The sequence below is a fragment of the Dromiciops gliroides genome, chromosome 5 (assembly GCF_019393635.1).
Source record: "Dromiciops gliroides isolate mDroGli1 chromosome 5, mDroGli1.pri, whole genome shotgun sequence".
Classification (NCBI taxonomy): domain Eukaryota; kingdom Metazoa; phylum Chordata; class Mammalia; order Microbiotheria; family Microbiotheriidae; genus Dromiciops; species Dromiciops gliroides.
In genome coordinates this window covers 44,245,792-44,270,283 of record NC_057865.1, presented here as the reverse complement: position 1 = coordinate 44,270,283, position 24,492 = coordinate 44,245,792, and the positions used below count along the sequence as shown (strand labels likewise).

At 39.3% G+C, this 24,492-nt stretch overlaps 1 protein-coding gene across 1 annotated transcript in view; it reads left to right on the top strand.

Annotated features, from left to right (window-relative positions):
• Positions 1-24,492, top strand: part of ULK4 (unc-51 like kinase 4) — a 669,562-nt gene that overhangs the window by 379,001 nt on the left and 266,069 nt on the right. Inside the window, exon 32 of the mRNA XM_043966928.1 lies at positions 15,790-15,895. Within this exon, the coding sequence (XP_043822863.1) occupies positions 15,790-15,895 (106 nt within the window). The remainder of the gene's footprint in view (positions 1-15,789; positions 15,896-24,492) is intronic.

Sequence of the window (24,492 nt, the reverse complement as noted above, 5' to 3'; positions counted from 1 at the left end):
TTTTCTAGGGACTTGAGCAAATTCAGAGCTTTTTTTTGTGGGGGGCGGCACAAGGGGGAGGAAAACACTTTTTTTTTTTAATTCTATAAAAAATGAAATTTATTGCTGTTATTATTATAGGAAACCCCAGTAGCATAGATGGTGTTGAAATCTCAGTAAAAACAATGCTTTACTTCTGTGTATCCTCCAAGCATTTGCCCACTCATTTGCCCCCAGGTGTATGTATTCAGCCACCTCTTTCAGTCTCTTTCTTTTGTATGTCACAGTCATACAATCTCACATCAACCATTCTGGTTCCCAAAGCTTCCAAGTAGATTTTACATATTATGGCAGTCACAAAGTAGCACACTTGAATTGCACAGCTGGTTATGCATTACTAATAACTAATATCCAGGAATTCCTTTCCTCCTCTCAAAGATTGTATTTCCTCAGCTATCCTTACTCCTAGCCTTTTTTTTTTATGAGATATTTTATTTTTTCCGTTACATGTAAAGATAGTTCTCAACTTTTGTTTATACATGCTTTACAGGAAAACACTTTTAAAGACCTCTTAGGCACTAGGCACATACATGCATGCACACACACACACACACACACACACACACACACACACACACATTGTGAACTATTTTTTTGTACCTTAAGGCTAAGTAAGAATTTAAGTAAGGTCGGTCTCTGAACTTTCATATCAGATTGGCAACTTTTTGTTTTGGGGTTTGTTTGTTTGTTTGTTTGTTTGTGTTTGTGGGGCAAGAGCGGTTAAGTGATTTGCCCAGGGTCACACATATTAAGTGTCAAGTGTCTGAGGCCGGATTTGAACTCAGGTACTCCTGAATCCCGGGCTGGTGCTTTATCCACTGTGCCACCTAGCTGCCCCCCAGATTGGCAACTTTTTAACTTATACATGTGATACTTAAAGCATGGGGATGCTTTCTGCAATCAGCAGCACGGATTATTGGCACTTTGTCAATAAATTCAGCCATGAATTGATGACAATACATTTGTCAAAAGGCTTATTGTGAAGATCTGATACTTAAAAGAGCCAGTGTAATGGAGCCTCTAACCCTTTATCCCTATGCATTCTCTAAATTCTCCGTGTACTTAGGTAGATTATTAAGTAATATGCTTAGACCATATTATCTCAGCTCTGCAACAGAATTACATTTAATAATGTTATGTAATATTGTGCCATCAGTTTCAGATTGATGTTTCCATGTCTTTTATGAAATCATAAAGATTATCAATCCCTTTCTTGAATTGCATACCATAGGAAAAAAATCTTTTTGAATGGAGTTGTATGTTTGTTGTTATTGTTAAATCAGGCAATGAGAACTATTTAGCACAATGTGTTTCTCTTTTTATCTTAGCTTCCAGGAAACTTGGAGCTAAATTCGGTGCTCAATTACCATAACTAACCCATTCCAGGTACTTAGTTAAGTCTGTTTGTTTCTCTCTTTAGCTTTTTGTTGTTTTGTTTTGTTTTGAATTGTCTTATTTTATATTGGGTTGAAACCCATCTCAAGTCCTTTTTAGGAGTAGAACATCAGTCGGCTAGCATTCATTTAAGTGGCCACTGCGTGCCCAGCACTGTACTACACGCTAGGGATGCAAAGGAAGGCAAAGAACGTTCCCTGCTTTCTAGGAACTCACAGTCTAATGGGGAAGACCACATGGAAACAACTTTGTACAAATAAGGCTGACACAGGATAAATTGGGGACGGTCTTAGAGGGAATACACTAAAACTAAGGAAGATTAATCATTCTTGCCACCTAGCTTCTGATTTGTTTCTCCTTGCCAAAGAAATACAAATACTGTCAAGGGAGCCTTTAAATTTGGGGGCCCTGGGAAGAAATCTAAGTTGCCCCACCCTAGTTATTGCCCTGTTGACACCTTCTATGTGCCAGGTACTGTGCATTTGGGAATACAAAAAGAGGCAAAAAAAAAAAAAAAGTCCCTGCACTTGATGACCTCATAGTCTAGTGAGGGAGAAAAGATGCAAACAATTAAGTACAAACAAGAAATAGAGAATAAATTGGAAATTATTTCAGAGGGAAGGTATTAGCATTAAGTGAGATCAAAAAAGACTTCTTGTAGAAGATAGAATTTTAGCTTGAAGGAAGCCAGTAGCCAGAGATGAGGAAGGAAAGAGAAAGAGGGGGGCAGCTAGTGGAAATGCTCAGATTGGGAAATGCAATGTTGCATGCAAGGCACAGCAAGGTGGGCCGGGATCACCGGGTTGCAGACCACCTGGAAAGGACAAAGGGGCACAAAGGGGCACAAAGGGGCCAGCTTATGGAAAGTTTTGAAAACCACAGAATTTTATATCTGAGCCTGGAGGTAATAGGGAGCCACTGGAGTTTAGTGATTATGGGGGAGAGGGGGGATATGGTTATACCTTTATTTTAAGAAAATCAGTTTTATAGCTGAGTGGGGAGTTGATTGGAGTGATCAAGTGTAAATCCAAAATAAATAATAGTGATTTTAAATGACATCTCTTTTTATTGAGAGCTTACTCCAGAACACTGTTCTGGGTACAGTGGAAATTTAGAATACTTTAGATATAATATGTTCCCTGAAGAAGGCTATAATATAATGGAGAAAATATAAAAAACCCATAAAAATATCACCACAAAAATAAAATAAGTAATTCTAGGACTATATGGTTGTCTATATAACTGTTGAAGGGTTTTTATAGTTTAGGGGGGACCAAGTCTCTACATACCTACTTATACCAAGGCATATGTTGTGTAACAATGGCATTGTACACTAGGATCATTAACATTATAACTAAATTCTGGAGTCTCATTGTGAAATCTGCTGTTCAGTCATTTACTTGATGAGCTGATGGTTGTTGATCAAGACCAAACTTGGGCCTTAAGGCCTACATCACATTGTTCAACTTCTGCTTTCATGGGATCATTTGATGCCCTTCACTAGGGTATGCCTGTACAAAGAGAAGTAGGGGGGTTGATAAGAGAGAGTAAGAAAAAAAGACGTTGAAGATAAATGGTTCATCCCATATAGTTTAACTAAAAAAGCCATGATTTACCTAAACCCACACTAAGCACCATTACTTAAACTTCCTAATCTGGGCAGTCAGAGTTAAGGAAAAATATGAAATGACCATGACTGTTTTTCTGATTCAGCTTTTAAGTGTTGTAGAGCAGCTCCAAGAATTTCATTGTGGTTTTTAGCAGTTTTCTGTCTCCCTAAATCTTACACATAAATTGTAAAATGACAAATCGTGTAAGAGGCATGAATACAAAATGGGATGTATCAAAAGCTGAAATGAAATGTTCCAGTGTAAATTTTAATCTCATTTATATGACATGTCTTTTTTTCTGGCCCTTTCATTGTCTTTAGCATGTGGAGCAAGTCTCAGCTTATAAAGCCTAACTTTAGTGTTCCTTACCCCATAAAGTATAAATAAAGGAAATGGGTCAGGAAAAGGGAGAAAGAAGTTGTGTGTGCTGAAGAGGTTGAAATTGTGGCATTGATTAATAGGCAAACTGGTGATAAGGTGGAAAGGCAGCTGCTTTAAAGCCTAAGAGAAATAGATTAATACCTACTTGTTGTATATTGATTATAGGCATATATATGATAAAAATGTTTCATGCACAATCTTTGCATGAGGTCATTTTAATGCAGAGCTATCTTCCTTTTAGGTTAATTTATGTGTTCTTTTGCTATTATGTCATTTCTCTTAGAGAAGGAGGCTACGTGGACATCTTTTTGTAAATAAGTCTTGATGTTTAGCCAATTTTGAGCAGTAGAGAAAGAGCATGTATTTTATTTAAATTGAAAGCAACTGAGTGATGTAAATATTTTTAAAAGGATGAATATCTGAGCATCTAAGCTCCTTGAGAGTGTAAGCTCCTTGAGAGCAGGTACTTTAGCTTATGCTTTTTTTTTTTTATGTCAACCAGTGTACCTTGCAGAGTCCTGGGTAAAAAGCAAGTGCCCAGTAGATATTTTATTGATGATTGAAGATGCTTTCAAGCCCCCAAGGAATTAGTTTGTTGAGACAGAATCCCACTGAGAGAGCTTTTTCAATCAACCAGATTGCAGCATTTCTCTCTCTCTCTCTCTCTCTCTCTCTCTCTCTCTCTCTCTCTCTCCCTCTCCCTCTCCCTCTCCCTCTCCCTCTCCCTCTCCCTCTCCCTCTCCCTCTCCCTCTCCCTCTCCCTCTCCCTCTCCCTCTCCCTCTCTCCCTTTGGGGCAATGAGGGTTAAGTGACTTGCCCAGGGTTACACAGCTAGTAAGTGTCAAGTGTCTGAGGCAGGATTTGAACTCAGGTCCTCCTGAATCCAGGGCCTCTGCTTTATCCACTGCGCCACCTAGCTGCCCCCATTTGTCTCTTTTAAATATAGTTTTTACTTGAGTTTGTAAGCAGTGAAATCTTGTTTGCCCTCCCATCTTTGGGTTGGTCCAATAGTACAGTGGCACAGACAGGGTGTTTTCTGGACAGATTAGCTTGTTTTTCAACACCTGACAGATGCATGCAAGAAACGACTCCAGTCCCTGTGGACATTGGAACTGTCCCCATGACTTTTAAGCTCCTTTGCCAGCTGGCTCATACTGGAATCCAGTGGGGCCTAAGGAGAAGCCAAGAGGAAAGGTAACTTCTTGCTAGAGTGCTAAGGACAGGGACTGGGAAATTCAAGGGGCAAAATTGTTTTGCCAAAAGGACATCAGTAACAAGCTAACATATGTTATAAGATGGATGGGATTCTAAAGGAGAGCCCAGCATTCTGATTGGCATAATTGGTAGAAATTGTTCTTTATATACCAACTGGCACTGTGTCATTAATAACAATTATAATGTAATAAGATGATTATTATAATGATGAAACAGGAAGGGAAAACAAAACCTTTTAAAGTCTCACACTCAGATAAGAGAATGGAGTTAACTTTTCACTTCAAGTCCAGCAGGATGATCCCTGGTAATGCATCTCAGTGGTTACAGAGCAGAGAGGCCAGTGTTTGCTTTGGCCTCCTTCATATTCTCCCTGACTCCTTTCATACACCCAGAACATCTTTGTTAGGTTGATGTAACAAAGGGCCCCTCAGAGGTCATTTCGTCCTCTGCCATGCAGGTGGCCCAATCTTCCCCCAGCTTGTATGTGACTGTGCTACCCCTCCTCTCCACCCACCCCCAGTAGCAGTTATACCCACTTTGGGGCTGCAGATCTACCACTAGCCCATAGGCAAGACCACAGACAGAGCTGTCTTGCCCATGCTTAGCTTTTTGTCTCAACCTGGGATTTTGTCAGCATGTAGCATGCCTGACATCTGCACCTGGGAATGAGCAACTCTTCTGTAACTACGAGTATTGGGGGGTTGTTTGAGAGCTGAGTTATAAGTTGGACTTGAATGGCGTCTTCCTGACTTCAGCAGTGCCCTCTCCTGTGACTACTCCTCCAGTCTCTAATAACTGGGTTCTTGTGCCTTGGGATGGAGCCTTGGGGCCCTAAATTCCAATCCCAGTAACTGGATCTCTGTTTTGTTCTGCATTCCCAAGGTCTGACCTTGGCACTTTGCACAACACCCTAGTCCCATTGTCTAGGGGCCCTTCTTTGTTCTCCCTAAGCCTCCTTCCTAACCCCCCAAACTTCCAACTCTCTCTCCAGACTTCTGCTCTTCCAGCCTCAAACTCTAACCACAAATACCTGTGCCAACTGGCCAGCATGCCCACCAGCTGTCCTCCTTTGGCCTTCCCCGTCTCTGAGTATTTCCTGCATAGGCCAATTCTGGGTTTCCCTCTGCCAAAATCGCTTGACATCTCACCTATCTCTTAAATTTCTTCTTGTTATGGAGGTCTAGGAAGAAGTTTTCATCACATGACAGTTTTCAAATCTCTTGCCCTCGTGCTGGGGGGTCTCTGTTGCTTTTGGGTATAGCTTCCTCTTTTGGCCAATATTGTTGGCGCTTGAGACCCAGTATGATGGGCCTCAAAATGATGTTACTGTAAGTTTTGACCAATTTTCAAATTTTTGTTTGTATTTCTTAAAACCATTAACTCTTTCCTTGTGAGTGTGTCACTTCCCAACCTCTTGTAGATGCTCCACCCTTGCATCAAACAACCTTCCTCAAATTTGTCCTTATTAGTTAGTACAACTTGTGTCACTTCTCTATGACCTTTAAGTAAAGTGGCCTCTTTCCCTCCTCCACTCTTCCTTACACTTCAGGAATATCACCTATTTCTTTGTATTGATCTAAAGGAAAGAGCTTCCTATCTGTGTCTCCTCCCAATCCCATTAAACAAGGGTAGATGATCAACCATACCCAGTATTTCTCCATGCAGCTATTATGGCGGGGGGGGGGGGGGGAGGCTTGTAGACCCTGTGAAATCATCTGTGTGGGTTCCCCCCCCAAGAGGTGCTGATTATAGGAACACCTATGGATATTTCCCAGAGATCCTGTTATTGTAAAGGGAATCCTATATATAAAAAAAGAATGTTGGGGTAGGGGAGAACATGAATTTGCCATGAAAGTAGCACTAAATAAAAGAGAATCATTCAGTAGTATGATCTTGTGGGCCATCTTATACAGCAGGTCAGAAGTCTCTATAGAGGGCCCTTTTGTTGCTTCCCAGAAACATCTCCAAATGAGAAGTTGAAAGGTATATAATGTTCATTGTGAGCCAGCTAGGTGGCATGCACAGGGCCTGGAGTCAGGAAGACCTGAGTTCAAATTCATCCTCAGACTCTTTTTTTTTTTTTTTTTAGTGAGGCAATTGGGGTTAAGTGACTTGCCCAGGGTCACACAGCTAGTAAGTATTAAGTGTTTGAGGCCGGATTTAAACTCTGGTACTCCTGACTCCAGGGCAGGTGCTGTATCCACAGCGCCACCTAGCTGCCCCCTATCCTCAGACTCTTACTAGCTGTATGACCTTGGGCAAGTCACTTAGCCCTCTTTGCCTCAGTTTCCTCATCTTTAAAATGAATTGGAGAAGTAAATGGCATATGACCACTCCAGCATCTTTGACAAGAAAGCCCCAAATGGGGTCATGAAGACTCCGACACCACTGAATAACAACACTGTTCATGGTATGTAAATGTATTTAAATACATGGTTGCAGGGGATGTGTAGTGCACATGCAGATCTGCTTCAAGTCTACGAAAGCTCCTCAGCTTGCTATTGGTTCCTGTAGAAGCCACCTCGATGCTAGTTTTTGTCTAGCCAAGTTAGATAATACAAGATTGACAAACCACAGACAGAAGAGAGTTCAATATTATTGTGGTTCACCCAGCACTATGCTGCCCTCAGTTCCATTTCACACCTTGATAATTCAGACCAACTATAGAACTTATCAAAGCCCAAATCTGAGTGATATCTTTCATTAGCATACAGCCCTTCCAAATTAGACTAAAAAGTGCTATGGCCTATATACTGTAAAGTCTCTTTGAAAAAGCTGTTTTTTGTGTTTTTTTTAACTGATATTTCCTTGTTATGCCCTTGGTATTCCATAGCTGTCCTGTTTAAGCACTGAAGCAATTAGTTTTGAGAAGGCTGATTCTTCAGGGTCCAGTGCTTTCCTGCCTTTCATTTGCTGAAGCTGTACATTTTAATGAAGTTGTTTCATCTCTGTTGCCAAACACTAGAATTTTGCTGCTTCAATTCTAATTATCTCTGTTGGCGAATGCTATGTTTTATTAGAGCTGTCAAGTGCACTGTTCATTAAATGTCCACAGTCTGTGGTGTCGTGCACACAAATTAGATCAGCTTTGCTCATTGATGGATTATGTAGAAGTTAAGTATTTTCTTCATAAACCTTTAAAATGTTGTGCATCAGACATCTCTGGCTGGTTGGTGTGGGTAGTAGATACACACGTTGGACGAGCCTGGCTTCTTGTCTCTTAGCAGTTGTCTGAGGAAGGGCTCAGTTACTGCCAGGGAACCCCTAGTATTTGGTTGATTGTTTCAGCTCTTGTGTTCAAGGAGTTGTTTCCTCCTGCAGCATCATTTACTAAAGTACAAAATTATGCATTTGACAGCATAGCGGCATATTCAGCTTTCCCTGTGTAAATCAGATTCCCTTCCATAGTTTCTTCCTTTATCCATTTCCCACCACCATCGTAAGGAGCAAACGTGTTGTTTGTTACGTGTGTATCATTCCAGGCTGCTCGGTTTTGTCAGTGAAAACAGTAACCCTTCTGTAGGCTTGATAATGGCCTGAATGGCTCTCTTGGATATCACTTTACCCAGCATTCACTGCTTTTCAATGGAGGTTACTCGGGCTTCCTTCAGAGGCTCTTGTGTGTGTGTGGGGGGTGGAGATTGTTCTCTAGATTACAGCTCTAGGGAGCATGCATTGAGAACAGCTTTAGTGGGAAGAGTTCATTCACCTCCTTTACCATTTCCTCCTCATATGGATGTTTCATCAGCACATTACCTATTACTTGAATAAATAAATACATCAACCTAATGACCCTTTATAAATGGCCCTGCCCTTGAGAAACTCAGAGAGGACTACAGGAAGAGACAGGAAAATATTCAAACATTAAGCTTGCAAATGGAAAGGGAAACATTTCTCTTCATTCAGTGCTAGGGTTACTTGACCTTACCTAAATTTGAATTCTGAACAGTTTCTGATGCAGCCCTCAAGGCGTGGAGACTAGTGAGGTCTTTGATAACCTGGGGATCTTAACTGACCTATAGCTTGCAAAAAAGAATGAGTTTCCCCTATGGTTGGTGAGCGATTGGGGCTGGGGGATGGTGGGAAGACTATATAGCAGAGACCATCCAAATTTTACTTACTTCCTGGCATCAGAAACCTCTAGGTCACAGGGTTCCAGGGTCTCACTGGTTCCTCTCTGTGTCATTCATCATTAACTAACATATACAATTGGAGACTGTATCACCTGTGATTTTTATTAAAAGAATTATCAGTATCACTTAAACCACATTCACCTTATATGCTTAGAAGAATGAGAGGTTTTATAACTAGTAACTTTATTGCTGTGAAGGTATAGTAGAAAAGGTGAATTTGGTCATAAAAATGTTTATATCAGAGAAATGATGGATTTCTTTGCAATAAGAATTTTTATTCCCTGACAGGTCTTTGTACAAGGAGTGTCATATGTCATTTTACCAAAGGAAAAAAAGCAAGATTTATTATCTGCACATTCCTGTTTTTCACGAGAATAGTTTCCTTATGTATCATTAGTTACCTTGTCATGACTAACATGTAGTGTCATCTTCGTGCTTATTAATCAACTCTGCCTTCAAACCAATCTTAAGAAGAATAATTAAATTACCCTCGTGACAGATCATCACTTCCACATTTATCTAGTATCGTAGAATATATATCCTCACCTACAGTGACTGCTAATTCAAGGACTCTGGCAGTAGGAAGATTTTTCTGTTTCTAAACTTGACAAGCAACCCTCTTTTTAGGATTACAGAGCAGAAGGGCAGAGGTTTAGCTCATAAGAGACCAAATTCTGTCTTTAATTATGTGTGTGAATACACACACGCACATACACACACACACGCGCATATATATATATATATATATGTACATTCATGCATATTTCATATTTGTGTTCTACCTTCAGTTGTATATATAAAACCCTGTTAATATTGATGAAAACTAAAGTTATTACAGCTGAGGACAATTACAGGGCAAACACAGGTTTAAGTTTTGCATGTGTTTTGGTTTTAGGATCAAAATTCTGAGGCGTACTCCTGCCATGACTTCATCATGTTTTTAAACTAGTGCCACATTTCCTTTTAGCTTGGCTGATTTGTCATTGGACGTCATGATTAATCTTGGGTGTTTCACTGTTACAGATTAAAATGTCCCCACAAATCCCAATCCAATTCCTTATAATGATCTAGAGTGGACACTGGACTCTCCAAGACCATTGCAGTGGTAGAGCCTTAGCTTTGGCTGCTTCTGCTAGCTTAATGACCCTGGCAACAGATGGCATCTGAGTCAAGGTTGCCTACCATTTCTGACTTTTAAAATGCAATCAGGGACAGCTAGGTGGCGTAGTGGATAGAGCACCGGCCCTGGAGTCAGGAGGACCCGAGTTCAAATCTGGCCTCAGACACTTAACACTTACTAGTTGTATGACCCTGGGCAAGTCACTTAACCTCAGTTGCCTCACACGCACACACAAAAATGCAGACTCATGTTTTTGGCAGTGTTATTTGATGCTTGCCACGTCCAGCCTTTCTTGATGTATTCTTATAGGAGGAGCCGTACTGAGTACTGGAGGCTTAGCACTATTTGGAGATGAAGTCTTTGGCCATTCATAAAACAAAGTAAAATGCAAAACTGCCTTCTTGTGGCCCTCTTCTCTTTCTGTAGAGTTAAATGGCAAAGCGATGGGAAAGGGGGAAGATGGTGCCTAGAATCACTGTTTTTGACCCTCTTTCTATATAACTTAGTTGTTTGTATTCTAAACTTGAGATGCTCATCTAGTAGCCCAAAAGAAAGTATATTGGAGAAACTAAATTGTTTCAGTCTTGATGATAACCAAAGGTAGCTGTAGCTAAATGCTAGGATGACCCATGGGTTTTCCTTGGTGAGGTAAATAAAGGGGTTAGTACAGCTGACTTTGTCATGTGTTCAAAGTCAAATCAACAAGTCAAATAAATAAGCATTTATTAAGCTCCTATGCTAATTGCTGTTCAGACATCATTTTGTATTTAAGTTCCCCGATGAAAAATTTTTTTAGGGAAAAGCACTATGAAAATAATTGCAACTTAGGCACTAGCATTTGTTGCAAAGGATAAGAAGGTAAAGAAAATCTATGTTAAAATTCAATCAATATGTATTTTAATACTTGGTGACATCAATGCAAACATGGAAATAAGTGAGGGTGGTGAAAAATATATTGGAAAATGTTATTCAAGAGTAAGGAATGAGAAAAGACTTTGATCTCCTTGACAAGGGGAAAAAGATATAGCTGCCAAGGCAACACCAGTTTAGAATATGAATTAGTTTGTAAAATCTTAAGGAAAAGGATGGTGGAAGACTGTAAATAGTATCACTTCATAAAATAAAGGGAAACAGTAAGAGCAAATATAAGTTTCAAGAAAGCTTGGAGAGGTGAGTGAACAGTTATCCTAAGAGCATTTAAAGATGAAACTGAAATCTTTACAACTGCCCCTGCCCCGCCCCAAATATGGAAAAGATCCATGAAGATTTTTATAACGCACTCTTTTTACCATTGGACAACAAGAGATGTCCAATACCAGATGAGCTTCCCCCTGCCCCATACATATGAAGTCATGTAAAACAAAATTCCATATTAGTGCTTCAGTCTGCACTCATAATTCATCATTTCTCTATCCCTCTGGAGTTGCTTAGTATATTTCATCTTGATTCCTTTGGAATTGTCTTGGATCATTGTATTGATCAGAGTAACTAAGTCTTTCAGAGTTGATCATCATTACAATATTGCTTTAACTGTACAATGTTCTTCAAGTTTTGTGCATTTCACTTTGCATCAGTTCATGTAAGGTTTTCCTGAAACCACTGATGTCATCATTTCTTTATTAGTTTTCCATCGCAATCACATACTACAACTTGTTCAGCCATTCCCCAGTTGACGGGCATCCTCTCGATTTCCATTTCTTTGCCACCACAAAAAGAGCTGCTATAAATGTTTACGTACATATTTCTTAGGGATCAGATGCAGTAGAAGTATTGATGTATCAAAGGGTATGCATAATTTTATAGCTCTTTGGGCATAGTTCTAAATTGTTCTCCAGAATGGTTGAATCAGTTCACAACTCCACCAACCATGAATTAGCATACCTATTTTTCCTCACCTCCTCCAGCATTTGTTATTTTCCCTTTCTCTTATTACAGTCTGTGTTTGAGGTAGTATCTCAGAGTTGTTTTAGTGTTCATTTCTCTAGTTATTAGTGATTTAGAACATTTTTCTCAATGACTATTGCTAGTTTTGATTTCTTCATCTGAAAACTGCCTGTTCGTATCCTTTGACCATTTATCATTTGGGAAATAGTTCTTATTCTTACAAATTTGGATCAGTTCTTCATACACTTGAGATGTGAGACATTTATCCGAGAAATTTGTTGTAAAATCCCCCCACCCCCACCCCTCACGTTTCCAATTTCACTTCTAATTTTGGCCACATTGGTTCTACTTATGCAAAACCTTTTCCATTTCATGTAATCAAAATTGTCTATTTTCCCTCCCATCATCCTCTCTAGTTCTTGTTCGGTCACGACCTCTTCCTTTATCTGTAGAGCTGACTGGTAATTTTTTTCTATGCTTCCCTAATTTGATTATGATGTCACTCTTAAGTTCTAAATTAGATGAGCTTTTTAAGGAAGTAGAAATGGCACTGAAAAAAAATCATAGATGGGGAAACAACTGGACTAGAACAAGCATACTTTAGGGGAGGCTTTCATTGGGCATAATGCAGTTATGAAGGCATTCACACATCATTTCACAGCCTATCAGAATGGAGGGGGGAGATATCAGAACTCTGTACAAATTTCAGGCTATGATATCACTGCTGCCCCCCATATCAACAGCTACCAACTTCTGTGCCTACTTTCCCATCTGTATAATATCTTATGAGAATAATCCAAATGCATCAAAAGCATTCATTTATGAGGACATTAGGAGGTAACATGCCAACTTTACAAGTGATATCCTACACTAGACCACTTCTTCATCGTCACAAAGTGACCTGAGCAATGTAGAGAATATAAGATCTTATTCTGCTTTTTGTTTATTGACTGTAAAAAGAATTTGATTTGGTAGAACAAAACACTGCTTTAAAGACTCTTCTCTAACAAGAAGTTTAACTTGCTGATGTAAAAATTGTGCAAGAAATTCTTTGAGAGATATAATGACACAAATAACATTGACCGATTACTCTTATTAGCATAAAAAATGTAGACATGCTTGCCGAGACTTTTTGCCAAAGTCATGCAGAAGGGGGCAGCTAGGTGGTGCAGTGGATAAAGCACTGGCCCTGGATTCAGGAGGACCTGAGTTCAAAATCCGGTCTCAGACACTTGACACTTACTAGCTGTGTGACCCTGGGAAAGTCACTTAACCCTCATTGCCCTGTGCTAAAAAACAAACAAACAAAGTCATACAGAAGATCCGATATGGAATAAAACTCAAAGAGGCATTCTCCACAGATGATAACATCCTCCAAAAGCTCCTGGTTGTGTAACACATCCTGCTAATTACATCAAGCTTAGTGACAATTTCATCTCCTAAACAAGATCTACAACACTCAAAAACATTTTGGTCCATACAGGAAAAACAAGGAGATGAAAACAGCCTATCGTCCAAAAATATGATGTGTAGTTGAATGGAGTACTTATAAATTTTGTCTATTTGTTTGTCTTTCTATCCATCCTTCCTGTCTGTCTGTCTACAAACACATTCATATATATATATATATATATATATATATATATATACACTTTGGGTAGACACTAAATGAGTAGATAATTTGCTGGGCTCAGAATTGAAGAGGGAAGCTGGCTGGGCTTTGGAAAACTCAGAGATCTTGTCATGACACCACACTTTTCCAAGGAATGGAGGCTTTTTTTTAAAGACCAATATCTTTTGAGAGGCGTAATTGATAGAGAGCTAAGCACAGAATTAGGAAGACCTGGGTTCAAGTCCTCCTTCTGGTACATATTGGCTGTGTGACCTTAGAGCCCTTAAATTCTCAGTGTCCTCAGGCAACTCTCCAAGACTGAAGTATAAGTTGCCAAGCAGGTGCATCTCTGTGTTGATCGGGGGAGTTTCATCATTAGATCTCTGCTGTACCAATGAAATCACATGTGTAATAAAACGTTCTTCTAGTCATGTTGTATTTCTGTGAATTATGAAACATGATCATTTTCAAAGAGTTGAAGTTAAGAATCATCTAAAGGCAATGAAGAAAGAGGGGGAGGGGGAGGGTGTTCAACACAAGACAAGGAATTGCGAAAGTGATGTGGTGTAAAAGAATTTGACTAATTACATGAATAATACCCCTCTCCTCCACCCACCCCAAAAAGGATGGGCCTGTCATATAGTGACAGTTATACGAGGTCTACGTGGCCTCTTGGTATTCATGCAATGTCTGGCGAACACGGTAAATGCCTCTTGCCTGATGGATAGACCCCAAGAGTAAACAAGAGTTGCACAGGATGGTTGTACATAGATGAACTGTGATCAGTATGACTGGAAACAATAGCTGCATCATTGAGGTCACAAATCCATTTGCATATTAGAGCATATTAGGATAAAATAATTATTATTTGAACATTAATAGGATATTAGAACTATCAGAAAATCTTGATAGTTCTGAAATGACCACAACAATTCATATCAGCATGGTTTTTAGGGTTATAACATAATTAAACCTAATGCACTGTATAAACAGAAGTTAATGCAATGAAAAGTCTTGAGAAAGAAACCCTCTGTAGTGGTCTTTTGAATAGGTGGGATTAGAACACAAATTCTTCTGGAAATTGTTTTTACTGAATTATAGACATTAAAAAATGCTATTGAATATTAACCCTAAAAGGAACCTTGTAGATCATCATGCTCAACCCCTCATTTTACAAATGAGGAAACAAAGGGTCTCGAGGTGGTGACAACTCACCGATCCAGAATTCAAATGGAACTCTCCTGACCTACAATCCCTGTTGCCTTTCCTATGAGAAAGTAAAGCTAAATGCCAAAATACATAGGAAAGTCGATTCAAATCTGGGAGGAGGAGGAGACTACATTGATCAGCAGTTGCTGCTATGATGAGGCATTCATTCCTTCACTGAGTTCTTCTACAGTGATCTGTGGTGAAGTAAGTGGTGAGGCCCTGGGTTCTTAAGAACTGGCCAGCAGGGCACTTCTACCAATATGGCACAACTGAGTTTGCCATTTAAGTTATGCAGCATACTTGGAGTCAAGAAAACCCTAGGCAAGATACTTCACCCCAGTTAATTTATCTGTAAAATGGAAATAATAACAATACTCGCCTCACAGGATTGCTTGGCAAATCTTAAAGCATTAAAGAAATATTTATTATCATCATCGTTAATTACTCAATATTATTATCATTATTAGCAGGCGGGTCACAAGGAGATTGATTGTTATTGCTATTGCAGCCCACAAGACCATCTATTATGGCACAAAATCTGTTTTGCTGGAGCATATACCCAGACTAGCGAAGCACAGATCTTTGGGGCAAGATAGAAGTGAGGGGGTTTGAGTATTTTCCCTCTTCATGTCCAAGATGGTTCAGTAGAAAGACTACTGAGGACATGGGTTCAAATCCTTGTGCTGTTGCTTACCCTGGCTAAGTCACATAACCTCTGTGGGCTTCAGTTCCTCATCTGTCAAATAAGTAGGTGTTCTCCACTCAATGGCTTCTAACTTTTCTTCTAAATCTCAATCCTTGAGCCACTGGTCCTTTATCAGGCTCATTTTCCATTGCTCTTTGAACAAAGATTCTTTCAAGGTCTGTTTGAAGTGCCATCATCTAAACAGCCTAGAATCACATGTTGGAATCCACTTATTTCTGGCTTATTTGTCATCTTCCCAACATCACTTTTTCGAGCCATGAGGTTACTGTTCGGTTCATTGAAATGAGTTAATGGGCTTTGCAGAACAAGTGACTTCCTACCAAGGAATGACTTGGGCACTGAGGAGAATGTGCTTCCTTGAGCTATCAAAGGTAATGATTAAACCTTGTGGAAGGACATCAGGGACAGTCGTTTGCTCATTCATCTTTATTAGTGCCATGGTTGTCTGTGGGCATGGTTATGATGGCGATGAATGTTTGTTGCAGGAACACCAGGAAAGCATTCTGGGGAACACCATGCAGAGTGTCATCGCCCTACTCAACAATCTGGTTGCTTATAAAGAGTCGAATATGAAGCTGCTCTATGAACAAGGTAAGGGCTTCTCGGAGCCACGTTTGGACAGTAATGACATTGAGCCCGAGCTGGGTAGGTTTCATCTAGAGAGCTCAAATCTACCCTTTAATATCGTGATCGATTCATTTCACTAATGCTAAGATTTCACGTTTTTATATCTGTAATACTGACCTCCCTATTATTGCGTAAATGCTTTTCATTTATTCATTTCAGTGGTGTGGGTGTCCCTTTCTCCAAAATAGATCACACATCCTTTCTGCACTTTAATGAAGAGCTTAATGAGCTGCTATGATTGTTTTAAAAATCATTAGCTTGTGATAGAGCTATAATTAGGGTTAGGTTGAGGGTTACCTTTGTCCCACAGCACTTAAAGAACATAACTGAATTCAACACCTAGATATCAAGAATAGTTACTTAGATAGAAAGTTGCATCGCTTCTGGCCCAGTCAGGTTAAGATCAAGTTAAAAATAGGAAGCTTTCATAAGTTGTTCTTCTTTTTCTCAAGGTGCACCACAGTTGGCCAGAGCTCCTCTCAACTTTGTCCTGCCCTTATCATTCCTCCCACCCCATGGCTTCTCTGCAGCAGCCGTAGACTTATGGTGCCTTGGACACCATATCTCTGTCTGTCTTCCCCTCCCTAGCCCACAATGTATCTGCTGTTTCTGGGACGAGCCTGTCTGCTCAAAGCTAAACCAACCCTGCAGGGGTATATTCCATCTCTAGCCATTTACCACAGTATCTTTAGGCCTCAATCTAAGTAGAAATCAGGTGAAATACCAGTAGAAAAACATCTAGGTTCTTAAAAGAACTTTGGATCTTTTTTTGTTTTTGTTTTTGTTTTGTTTTTTCAGGGCAATGAGGGTTAAGTGACTTGCCGAGGGTCACACAGCTAGTTAAGTGTCAAGTGTCTGAGGCTGTATTTGAACTCAGGTCCTCCTGAATCTAAGGCCAGTGCTTTATCCACTGCACCACCTAGCTACCCCCCAGATCTTTTTTAATATATTAATATATTGTCATGTTGTAAAAGAAGAATCAGAACAACCGAAAAAAACCACAAGAAAGAAAAAAATAGGGGCAGCTAGGTGGTGCAGTGGATAAAGCACCCACCGGCCCTGGATTCAGGAGTACCTGAGTTCAAATCAGGCCTCAGACACTTGACAGTTACTAGCTGTGTGACCCCGGGCAAGTCACTGAACCCCCATTGCCCTGCAAAAAAAACAAAACCAAAAACAAGAAAGAAAAAATAACAACAACAAATAAAGTGAAAATAGTATACTTTGATCTGTATTCAGACTCCATTGTTCTTTTGCTGGATGTGGGGAGCATTTTCCCATCATAAATCTTCTGGAATTGCCTTGATCATTGTATTGCCGAGAAGAGCTAAGTCTTTCACAATTGATCATTGCATGATGTTGCTGTTACTGTCACTGTGTATAATGATCTCCTGGTCCTGCTCACTTCATTCAGCATCAGTTCACGTAAGTCTTTTCAGGTTTTTCTGAAATCTGCCTGCTCATCATTTCTTACAGCACAATAATATTCTAATACATTCATATACCACAACGTGCTTGGCCATTCCCCAGTTGATGGACATCCCCATGATGTCCAATTCTTTGCCACCACAAAAGAGTAGCTATAAATATTTTTGTATATGTGGGTCCTTTTCCCCTTTTTATGATCTCTTTGGAATACTGACCTAGTCGTGGTATTGCTGGATCAAAGAGTATGAACGGTTTTATAGCCCTTTGGGCGTAAGGAATTTTGGATCTTTTAAACAACTCTCGGAATCCACATATGCCTATCTTTGTAAAAAGGGATGCTTCATGTCCAGCTTAAATTTCCCTGCTCTCATTAACTTACATGCCTCTTGAGCTGTCATTTGTGGGGAGGAACAAATACTAGTTGCCATTTCTCTTCTACTGATACTTCATAAAGGTCCAGAATGGGGTTTTTACTAAGTCAGCTTCTCAACCCTTTCTTCTCCAGGTTAAAGAGTTCTAATTCTTTTCACTACCCTTTTTCCCTACAACTTTAGTAATATGCATCACTTTACTCTTGGTACCCTCTCCATTTAGAGGTTCCCTTCCACTGAACTGAGGCCTGGTCAAAGGATAAGAGCACACTCACCAAGGCCCAATAGTTGCTTTCCAAACACACTGATATTTACTCATAAACAGTGACAATGTAGAAGAGTCTGAAAAGCAAACTGAACCAGTTTCAGTGCTGTTCTTCATTCACGCTTCCTTCCAGCCTCACTGGGGTAGAGGAGTAAGCCTCAGTTGTCAGAAAAAATGCTAGGGAAGGCCAAGCTGTTACTGGGCCTGCCAAACTAGAATTCTTTCAGAACTGGGTTACCATTGGATAGCTTGCTTTTGGTGGTATATGTGAATTAAGTCTTCCTAGATATCTATATTAGAAAGCGTCAGATAAAATTCATTATTTCACAGGGATGTTTCAGTTCATACAAAAAGAGTTTTGTTTATGAACTTTCCTGGCATCAAGTTCCATGTTAAAAACTACTCAGGTAATTCTTGCATTGAAGCTTATCCCCATTTATTTGAAAACACATTTGGAAGTTGGTTTCATAATCATTTATTCATCCTATTGGAGATAAGCCATGGTTCACATAAAGGAAAGCTACATACAGACTGTCCCAACAAATGGTCTGGCTTTCTCTGGAGCACTGTCCATAAGCACCTAGTCTTCCTTTCCCAGCACACACAGAGACTGATGCTGATGGGAGTGAACCCATAAGCTACCAGACAGGTGGTGAGTCAAGCCGGTCACGTGGTTCACACATGAACTGCTGAGAACGGACTGCTCTTAGCGTCCTGTGTATTTTGTCTCTTCCTGTTATGCTCTGTTACATTTATTACTGTGAGACTCCTCTCCTCTCCAGCTGTTTTTGAGTTCAACTCATCACATAGTTTTCTTGGTTTCAAACATTTTTATTTTTATCAAGGAAAGAATTCATAATGTCAGGTAAGACCTTTTCTTTTGTTTACATATTTAAAAAATAACTGAATTATTAACATTTAAAAACTGGCTGCTGGCTAGTGTATATGCATTGACCTTTACATAATGGATATTAATACAAGTTTCTGTATTACTGGCATGACAGTATGAATGATGGATTTACATGGCAAACTGCGGTCATCCAGTAAACCACAGCAGCTCCAAAGGAGCATTTAGAGAAATTATGTATGTCTTCAATAGCTCATGATGGCTCTAAAAAGAAATTCTCATTTCTCAGGAGGTTTATTACAAAACTGCCTAAATCAGTATTTACCCAGGAGACCAGAAAATCACTTGGGGAGATGCTTTGGCTTTATGGATCAGTAGCACGCATTCAGTAGCTTTTAGAAAACCCTTTTCTTTTAAAAATAAGATTCGAAATAATGTTTTAAAATAATTAAGTCTCATGTAATTCTCTATGCAATATACCTTTTAAAGTCAAGATAAATTGCAGCACGAGTCAACATATTTATATATTTAAATCTGGTACTTCTTTAAAATCTTAAGAGTGTGACATCTGTTTCACAGTATAGGGCCAATAGAAACTGAAACAGTTCTGAGGATGAGTTAAAAAGCCTTAATAAATAACCACACTTTAGAGGTCATCTTCCAGCTTTCCTTTCAAGGTAGGAATACTCTTTGTAGCATCCCTGGTTGATGGTCATTCAACCTCCAATCAAAACTTCTCTTAATGAGAAGCTTACTACTATATGAAGCATCTGTTTAGTTTTTGGATGGCTCCAGGTATTAGCAAAGGCAATCTCATATTAAATGAAAGCCTGCCTTCTTGTAATTTGTACCCAGAGGACCTACTTAAAGCCTTCCAGGGCTATACAGAATTCAGATCTGTGGTCTAAATTTATTTGGAGAATACTTCACAGAGCAAAATCTTTGAAGAGACTTTAAAATAACCCTTTTAAGGGCTGGGAGATTCTGAGCAGACTCTTAAAGCCTAGTCAGTTAACAATCTAAAACTATGTTTAATCAATTCATGGTGATAGTCAATAGAAAAAACAACAACATTTCTCAGTTAAAAAATAATAGTGAGGCAGCTAGGTGGCGCAGTAGATAGAGCACCAGACCTGGATTCAGGAGGACCTGAATTCAAATCCAGCCTCAGACACTTAACAATTACTAGCTGTGTGACCCTAGGCAAGTCACTTAACCCCAATTGCCTCACCAATAATAATAATAATAATAATAGTCAGTGTAATCATTTGGCTTTGAATAATGTTTTTCTTTTAAATCATCTGTAAGCTCAGTTTCCTCATTGGTTAAATGAGGGATTTGTTTCCCTTCCAGCCCTGTATTTATGATTCTGTAATCCTGCTTTGATTTCATTCAGTGAACTCTTCCTTACAGTTTATGGATATTATAATCTCTTGTTGCCTTTGGAAGCTCATTTTACTCATTGTTAACATTTCTAGCAAACAGTTTGGTGAGTGATGTTCTTGAATTTCATTTTTACTTACTATTCCTAGGATTAATTTAGTTGTTTGTGGGCATAATCATCATACTTAGGTAATTCCTGATCAAACAGATCTTTAAGAATTTCATTGAGGTGACAAACAATTGACACTTTTTAGAATATACCATACCAAATGAAGGACCTTCACACAGGCCTTGAAGAGGCATCACACCTTTTGTGACGACTCTGGACTAGTAAACCAGGTCCTTTCCTGGGCACTTCTCAGGACATTCCATAGGCCTGGAGTGGTCCCCCTTCCTGCTATACTCGGTCTACCATCTCTACCTACTGAAATCCTTCAGGTACTGGTTACTACGGATACCAGCTCCTCCATGATTTCTTCTTGAGCTTACTGTTTAGACATTCTCCTTTCCTCCTTGAATCACTCATGCTAGTTCCTACACATGCAACCATATTCTAACTTGTATTATAGTTACTTTTATGCAAATCTTTTTCCCCTTCTAAATGATAAGCTCTTTTAAGGCAGGAATTATGCCATTTAATCTTTATATTCCCAGTGTCTAACAGTTTGTTGAAGTGAAATCTTCTTACATCTCAAGAAATTTAAATGGACAGCCAGAAATAGAAAAGATCTCACTTGATCTATCTTCCAACATGAGAGAGGGTAGGAAATTAAATTGTCCCTTAGTCCTCAGACCACTGAAGACCTTACAGATCAAAGTTCACCATTAGGAATAAACTGGATGCTAAAGCAGACTACAGGTATAGATAGTTGGTGCTTCTTTCCACAAACACTCTAAAGCCCACAAGACTATATGGAGCATGAGCAGGAGTTTCCAAGGTTAAAGAGGCAAACTGCATTGCAGTAATCTAATTCACCAGTCACGGAGGGCCAGATCACTACTGATAGGAGCAAGCCTGTGAGGAGAGATAAATGCTAGTCCCAAGGAAAGGAAGTAAAGAATACTTGTGATTGTGACTGCCAATGCTGATTTCAAGAGCACAGGGGAGAGCAGGAAGCCAGAGAGGTCCCATGTCTTTGTAGCTAATGAAAATCGATCTGTTTCAACCTAGGGGCAGCTGGAACTCTCACCTTTTCTAGGCACCTTTTCCAACTTCTCAATGTAGTTTCATTTTATCTACCTCCGGGTGTTTATCTTTAGGTAAAGATTTATTCTAGAGTAGAGCTGGTGCCTGGGGCCAGGATTTGGTGAGGTTCTTTTATTCCTTCAAGGGCTTATTATTCTATGTGTCCCAAGATGGTATAGGCATATTTTCTACTTTTATGTATTTAATAATATCAAAGTCCTTTTTTTTTGGGAGAACAGTTGTTGAAGTATGATCCCAAATGTTCATACAAAAGGGACAATTAAAGAAATTTAAAGAAACACTTATAAATTTGACACTTATACTCTAGTGACCAATTTAAAATGGGATCCAAGTGATTTTTTTTTAAAAAGCTCTTGATTTTATTCAGTACTTGAAGTTTCTTCTTCTCAAATCAATTAAATATCAACAAGGCACTGTATAATTCACTTACAATATTTATTCTTCTGCTTGCTCCCGAAGATTATTTAAATTGAGGGGGAGTGGGTAATTATATTTCAACCCAAAGTTTTTGAACCTAAATCAACATCCAATGAAAATGGAAATTAATAGTGATTACCTACTTGACCATAATTATTATAAGATATGTTCATTGTGCATGGCTATTTTTTCATTCCTTTTCTCCCTCTCTTCCAACCCATTTCTCTATTATCCAGAAAACCCAGTGATATCTCAACTTTCAGTACTATGTATGAATCGAGGACAAAAGTGGTTATTTTAAACAATTTTTCATTATATTTCTTCCAAAAAGATGACAGTTTTATCTTTGAAGAAATATTATGTGGCATCAGCCAAGAATGTCATTTATTGAATTTTATGTCACCATAAAGTCAAGTTGATTAGTTGATTTATTTTTGTTGCCTCTCTTGGCAGGCACACTAACTGCTGCAAACTTAGGGGACTTAATGATTCAATAGCACTTATTGCCACTAATGTCTGGCAAATTTCATGTGATGAAGACCTGCCTGCTTGTGAAATGGACATCCTAATGATGGTCTGTTTCATGCCCCTCCCACAAACCATGAAGCTGAAGAGCTTTAAAGGCTCAGTAGAAGATGCTGTAGTTCACTTTCTTTCCACTGATGAGAACCTTCTTGAGAAATTGGTGCTGCTCCCATGTACTCTCATTAGGAACCTGGAGATGGATTCCTTAAGGAGAAAAAAACTCCGAGAGCAGCATCGTCTAGTGGGGAAAATAAGGGATCTGGAGTCCAAAGACCTCAGCACAAATCCTGACAGTATCTCCTCTTGTGTGAGTTTGGGCAAGTCCTTAGTTGGAGTAGATTAGGAATTCTCAACCCCTTTTTGAGTCATAGACCCCTTTGAGAATCTCATGAAGCCTATGAACCCTTTTGCAGAAGAATGTTTTCAAAAGGCATCAACTAAAATACCCAGTATATACAACAGAAACCAATTATATTGAAGTAGTTATCAAAATCTAGATTTTTTAAAAAAAGTTTATAGTCTCCAAGTTAAGAACTGGACTGAATGGTCTCTGAAGTCTCTTCTTTCTTTCTTTCTTTCTTTCTTTCTTTCTTTCTTTCTTTCTTTCTTTCTTTCTTTCTGTCTGTCTGTCTGTCTGTCTGTCTGTCTCTTCTAATTACTGATCTATGTTCCTAAGATTCAGTCTAGCACTTCTTAACTGAAGTGTGCCACGGAATTTCAGCCCTCGAAGGGGCACAATCTGACTTGTACCTGAACATGAATATCCCTCCCTCTCCCTTTCCATAAACAGAGAGAGAGAGAGAGAGATCTAGATATATCTCTATGTGTATGTGTATGGAGTGGGGGAGGGGCAGAGAATCAATACAGAATAAGGTTTAGGGGGCAAGAAAGTGAAGGGGATATTCATTGAGCTTCTGTAATAGTAAGATGAGGAGAGAGAAATTCACGTTCACTGAGGTTCATGTCAAAAAGATCTATAATCTTTGATTAACCACAGGCTCCACCATGAGCTAACATTATGCATATGCCTGTGAGGAAACATATAAACAAACTCTTTCACACTCTGCAATTTGGCTCCAACTTCTTTTTCTAGCCTTATTAATTGTACTTCACATGGTGCACTCTGCATTCAGACAAACTGAATTGTTATTAGCTATTCCCCCACCTAGTCCTTCCCTTTCCCACTTCATAAATTCATATAGATGATTTTTTCTTCCCTGGAATGAATTTCCTCTTTATTTCTGACTTCCAAAATCCTCCGCTTTCAAGGTCTGTGAATCTTTCTCTGACACCCCGGCTCTGTTGTAAGTGATTTCTTTAGTCACTTCCAAGTCCCATAACAAAGGAGCTGTAGGTTTAGAGAGAGCCATAGAATCTTTCAAACATCTCTGAAATAGCAATTATATTCAAGAGATAAGCCAATTTCAGCTGTCTCCATGGTCTAGGACACCAAGAACCCGCACAAAGTTAAAATCCAGTGAATTGACAAGAAAAGAATACTTGACTCTAGCACAGTCACTCAGCACTCCTTTCTCCAACTCAGCAAAACTACACAAGCTGACCCACAAACTTGTATAAAAATGCAACTTTATACCCCTATGTCCACTCCCCCCCCACAAAAAGCAGCAGAAATTTACTCAAACTCAGATAGCAGCATGACAGTACTCTGCTGCAACAGAGCTCAGCAAGAGAATGGAGAAACAGAGGGAACTGGGGGGACATTTGGTGGAGGGGACAGTGTGGCTCTCTATTAATACTGAGAGAAAGAGCCTTAGATCCATCTCAGACCAGAGCTATCACCCAAGAAGTCACTTTGGGCAAAAACTGAGTCTGGCAAAACATGAATTTTCCACTGTGGGAGGGGACTGAAGAACTCCATTCTCCAAGTAAACTACCATCAGGTGTGAGGGAGTCATAAAGTGAGCAATAGGGGGAAAAAAGACTAAAATTACTAGAGATCTAAGGAGGAAGAAAACTCAATTAAAGTCCTTGATTATAAACAGATAAGGCAACAGGGAAGATATTAATAGTGAAAAGAAAAATGGCCTCCAGGTCAGAGAAGAGAGTCCGGGCATCTATGAATAAATATTGTAAAACAAAGGAAAATGAAACAATACC